Source organism: Sinocyclocheilus grahami, unplaced genomic scaffold (genome assembly GCF_001515645.1).
Source record: "Sinocyclocheilus grahami isolate Dianchi unplaced genomic scaffold, SAMN03320097.WGS_v1.1 scaffold760.1, whole genome shotgun sequence".
In the NCBI taxonomy this organism is placed as follows: Eukaryota; Metazoa; Chordata; class Actinopteri; order Cypriniformes; family Cyprinidae; genus Sinocyclocheilus; species Sinocyclocheilus grahami.
Genome location: NW_015505939.1, coordinates 438,312 through 443,181, shown reverse-complemented (window position 1 = coordinate 443,181; position 4,870 = coordinate 438,312). Strand labels below are relative to the sequence as shown.

Below are 4,870 nucleotides of genomic sequence, written 5' to 3'. Positions count from 1 at the left end.
TACAACTAAAATTGAATGGGTGCATATTTTAAAATAAAAATATTGTTTGCAGTTCAGATTGATCACTTTACAAAAAAATCTTATTATTTATTTAGTTCCTTTACCATAGTGGTCTGGTCTTAATATTTTCAATACAATAGTCCCCCTAATGTTCTAGATATGAGTATGGCCTTGTTTGGTATAAATACAAAAGTTAGTTGAAAAAATCACCAGTGTAGAAACAATGATACAGAGAAAGAGAACAAAGAGTTTTTTTTTTTATTGTTATTATTCAATAAAGAAAACAAGTTTATTTTGTTGTGAAAGTGCATGATATTCTAGGCTGCCCATGAAAGCTTTTTTTCCCCCAGTGTACATATAACAGCCTATAGTTAATATAGTTAATATAGCAATATCTACAGTATAAATATCTAGCCCCACCCAGGATATCTGCCAGCCCACCCTTCTATAGCTGTCAAGAACCGGGGAAACAGTTATATTTCTATCAAACGCTTCATCTGCTGGCAGAGAATGAATGAGCATGGATGCTGTGAATGGATGCTGCACACTGGTGGTGGACGAGGAGATACCCCCTCACAATGTAGAGCGCTTTGAGTGCTTAGAAAAGCAGAAAAGCGCTATATAAATGTAATTAATTATTATTATTATTATTTTCAATACAACTGCTGTTTTGTTCAGAGTTCAGACCAATGAAAAAAACGACCCCTGCTTTTACCCTGCAAGCACGCAGAGCTTTAAATGTGAATTGGTGGATCGATAAGAAGATAATGCATTTTAAAAATCTAAACATAGGGGGTGTGCGATATATATGGTCTGCGATAATATCGTAATTGTTGTTTTAACAATGTGTGATTTGATATCATGAGAATATCGTGAAAAGCAAACAGAAAACACCTACAGAGTGCGCGCATACATTAGGTGATGAAGTCTAGCAGGTTAGACTAGTGCGCATTTATAGTGCGTTCTTTCACTGCATTAATCAGTCTATTAAAATGCATTTAGACTTATCACATAATTTAAGATATGGGCCAGGAAGTTTATATATTTATATAATTTCATATAGTTAATCACACAAAGAGTGCCGTTTTTTTTTTCTCCAAAAGTAAGCATGATTACAAATGTGATATTGATTTTATACAACAGTTCAATAAACAAATAGTTAATATTAAGATACTTACGTTTTAGACACCATATTTCCTGCTTTTACTCTATTTCTATAACAAAAATCATTCCAAACACAGCCACAGTGCTGTTTTGTGTCTCTGAGCAACAAGATGGTGTTTTGTTTGTGAATGAACCAACTGTTTAAATGATTCGGTTCAATCGCAGTGACTCACTTATTACAGCTTTTGTTCAACTGCTTACACACCAAATCTTTACTTGTCACACAATTTCTGAAACCTGACACTCAAACAGCAGAAGCACACACCAAATCTGCAAAACCATACGCTAATTTTTGGCCTTTGACTCAGTTTTCAATTTCATAAAACACTTTTTGCAAAACACAACACACAATTCTCTATGTAGCACACAAATATCTAACAGGAAGTATCTTGATTTCCTTTTTCAAACACAACCAATCAAAATGCCACTCTAATTCGTCAGCGCCTCACACTAACTCCTCACATGTGCAAACACTCATTGCTTTACTTAACACCAACCAATCATGGCTTTAGAATAGGCCTATACATAGGCCAAAGGTCAAGTTATAGGTTTTGAACAATGGATGCAAACAATGCAGACAGAGTAAGGGGAGTTGGAGGGAGAGCCAGACGACGATGAGGCAGAGTTCGAGTTAGAGGAGGAGTTCAAAGAGGAGCAAGAGGAGAAGTTGCAAGGGGAGGAAGAGGATGAGATGGACGAGTCGGACAGGGAAGAGGAGGAGGACAAAGACCAGGAACAAGAAGAGTGGTCTCTGATGAGATTAGGTCTACTATCATTGATCATGTGATCAACCATGGTTCATGATCTGCTTGTTCAAGGTCTGCAGAATGAAGACCAGGCAAGATTGGTCATCATCTGGGATAATGTCAGCTTTCATCGCGCTCATCCGGTCCAAAACTGGTTTGTTACTCATCCCCATTTTCTGTTGTCTACCTGACTCCATATTCACCATTTCTAAACCCTATAGAGGAATTGTTCTCCACATGGCGCTGGAAAGTGTATGATCGTCATCCCTATGTCAACATGACACTTCTCCAGGCAATGGAGGAGGCATGTGGATACATTGATGGCGCCTCCATCCAAGGTTGGATACGCCATACAAGGAGGTTCTTTCCACGGTGTCTGGCAAGAGACTGCATCGCATGTGATGTGGATGAAGTATTGTGGCCGGACTCAGCCCGGAGGAGGGATTGAGCCTAGATGCACCCAACCATCACACACACACACAATTCCTTTGAAATCATCTTTTTTCAAAATTCTGTTTGGATTCTGTCCAACTACACACTGTTGTATTTCTTTTCTTTGCTCTAATACTGTATTCACAACCACAAATGCTTACAGTAAAAAAAAAAATCGTTTGGTTTCAATCTTGCTTTCGTGTTCACAGTGAATTTTTCAAAATCTCTCTGACAATTACTTTTGATCTTGTACAGAAATGTCCATAGGAGCTCATGAAAGAAGAGCTTTAGGTTGAATTACTGTGTGTATATGACATATCCAAAAATATATTATTATGGCAAAAGTGTTTGCAACGTAAGACAGATGTTTGCTTTTGTGATCTTTTGAATGCAGTGTGTCATTTTGCAAGAGATGTGAGGCATTTAGCATTTTGTGTGTGCAATTCTTGGATTTGTGGTTTAAGTTTTGAAAAAAAGAGGTAAAGTTTAGAAAATGTGTGTAAGCAGTTGAAAAAAACTGTAACGATGACTTGCTGCCGCCTACTGGTGGTTTTAATTTCACATTTAAGGTACCGTTTTATTTTTTTTATAATTTCAAACATCAGTTTTCAATGTTTTATGTTTAAAATATAAAAACATTATTTATGCATTTGTAACTGCAGGTTAAAGTATCCCATGCCCCTCAGAGCTGCATTAAACAGTGTGTAAATGCATCTAAATGATTATCGAGATATAATTTTTTGTCAATATCGCACACCCCTAATTTGTTATTTAATTGAAATAATAATTTATTGATAATAATTGTTTAAATTAATATAATAATTAATACTTTTGACTCATCCATTTTCTTAACAATGGTTTAAAGGCTGAAATGTAAAGTTTATCATTTTATAAAACGTTTTTATGAAAACTTATCTGAACTGTAAATTATGCTTTTTACAGAAATTACAGTTTACAGTTTAATATGATACTATAGACATTGCCCTACCCCGCTCATATGGTATACATTTTATTTGTGCAGGTCTTAAAAAGTCTTAAATTTGAGCTTAAAAATCCTGCAGAAACCCTGTTATTTGTAACCAAGTAGTGCTTACATGTACTGTATTTGTGCAGAACTGAGAGACGACTGTTTAGGGCAGGCAGAGAAGTCTTTTGTCAGAAGACTAAGACACTGCTATAACAAAGTTATGCTTTTTACAGAAATTACAGTTTACAGTTTAATATGATACTATAGACATTGCCCTACCCCGCTCATATGGTATACATTTTATTTGTGCAGGTCTTAAAAAAAGTCTTAAAGTCTTAAATTTGAACTTAAAAATCCTGCAGAAACCCTGTTATTTGTAGCCAAGTAGTGCTTACATGTACTGTATTTGTGCAGAACTGAGAGACGACTGTTTAGGGGAGGCAGAGAAGTCTTTTGTCAGAAGACTAAGACACTGCTATAACAAAGAAGGATACTACCAATACTGTAATGCAAATTGGCAGAGGATGCTGAATGAATGACTTTATGTATTTATTTATTTACAGTAACTGACAGTATATTCCAATGTGTGTTTACTGTATATTCTGTTGTTTGTTTTTTTACTTTTCTCTTCTATTGCTTTTCATCTACTGTAAGATCTCTTCACAGTAGTGTAACGAAAGTCAACTTTTCTTACAGTTTAATGCTGAATTTGACGGTATCTGCATCCCTCTATTTATGTCGTATACTGTTACAGACATCGACTAGTGTTTTGAGTTGATCTCACTAGTGTTCTCTATGCAGCAAAATAGTCTGTGTATTTGACAGGTCTGTGTGTCATCTGAGGCCAAAATTTGAGTTTTAACTGACAGTATATTCCAATGTGTGTTTACTGTATATTCTGTTGTTTGGTTTTTTAACTTTTCTCTTCTAGTGCTTTTCATCTACTGTTAGATCTCTTCACAGTCGTGTAACGAAAGTCAACTTTTCTTACAGTTTAATGCTGAATTTGACGGTATCTGCATCCCTCTAGTTATGTCGTATACTGTTACAGACATCGACTAGTGTTTTGAGTTGATCTCACTAGTGTTCTCTATGCAGGAAAATAGTCTGTGTATTTGACAGGTCTGTGTGTCATCTGAGGCCAAAATTTGAGTTTGACAAGAGAACATGTTTTTGACTAAACTATTTGATTTTGAGGTCTGAAGTCTGCACAAGTTGGTGTGTAGTTTTGAGATTGTGTTTATAGTTGTGAGAAAATGGTAAATAGTTTCATGAATTGTGTGTTAGCAATCGAGAAAAACTGTAAGATGTTTTGTTTCTATGTTCATTATGTTTGAACTGAAGTAACATACAGTATATGATCACAGATCCAGCAGAAACTGAAGTCTGTAGGACTGATGGATCATTATTCAGAGGTACGAGAGTTCATTGTAGCGGATCAGCTCATGGGGAAATATGAATAATTAACCATAACTAGTTATAATTAACTATTCATATTTTAGATCCACTGTAGATATTTAGCTGACCACTCAGGGTCAACCGTCTTGTCAATTCTAAGAAC

General features: G+C 35.6%; 1 protein-coding gene across 1 annotated transcript in view; it reads left to right on the top strand.

Moving 5' to 3' along the window:
* The window catches only part of LOC107561198 (uncharacterized), a 36,929-nt gene that overhangs the window by 31,381 nt on the left and 678 nt on the right, over positions 1 to 4,870 (top strand). The window contains exon 4 of the mRNA XM_016245574.1: positions 4,677 to 4,724. Coding sequence (XP_016101060.1) covers positions 4,677 to 4,724 — 48 coding nt within the window. The remainder of the gene's footprint in view (positions 1 to 4,676; positions 4,725 to 4,870) is intronic.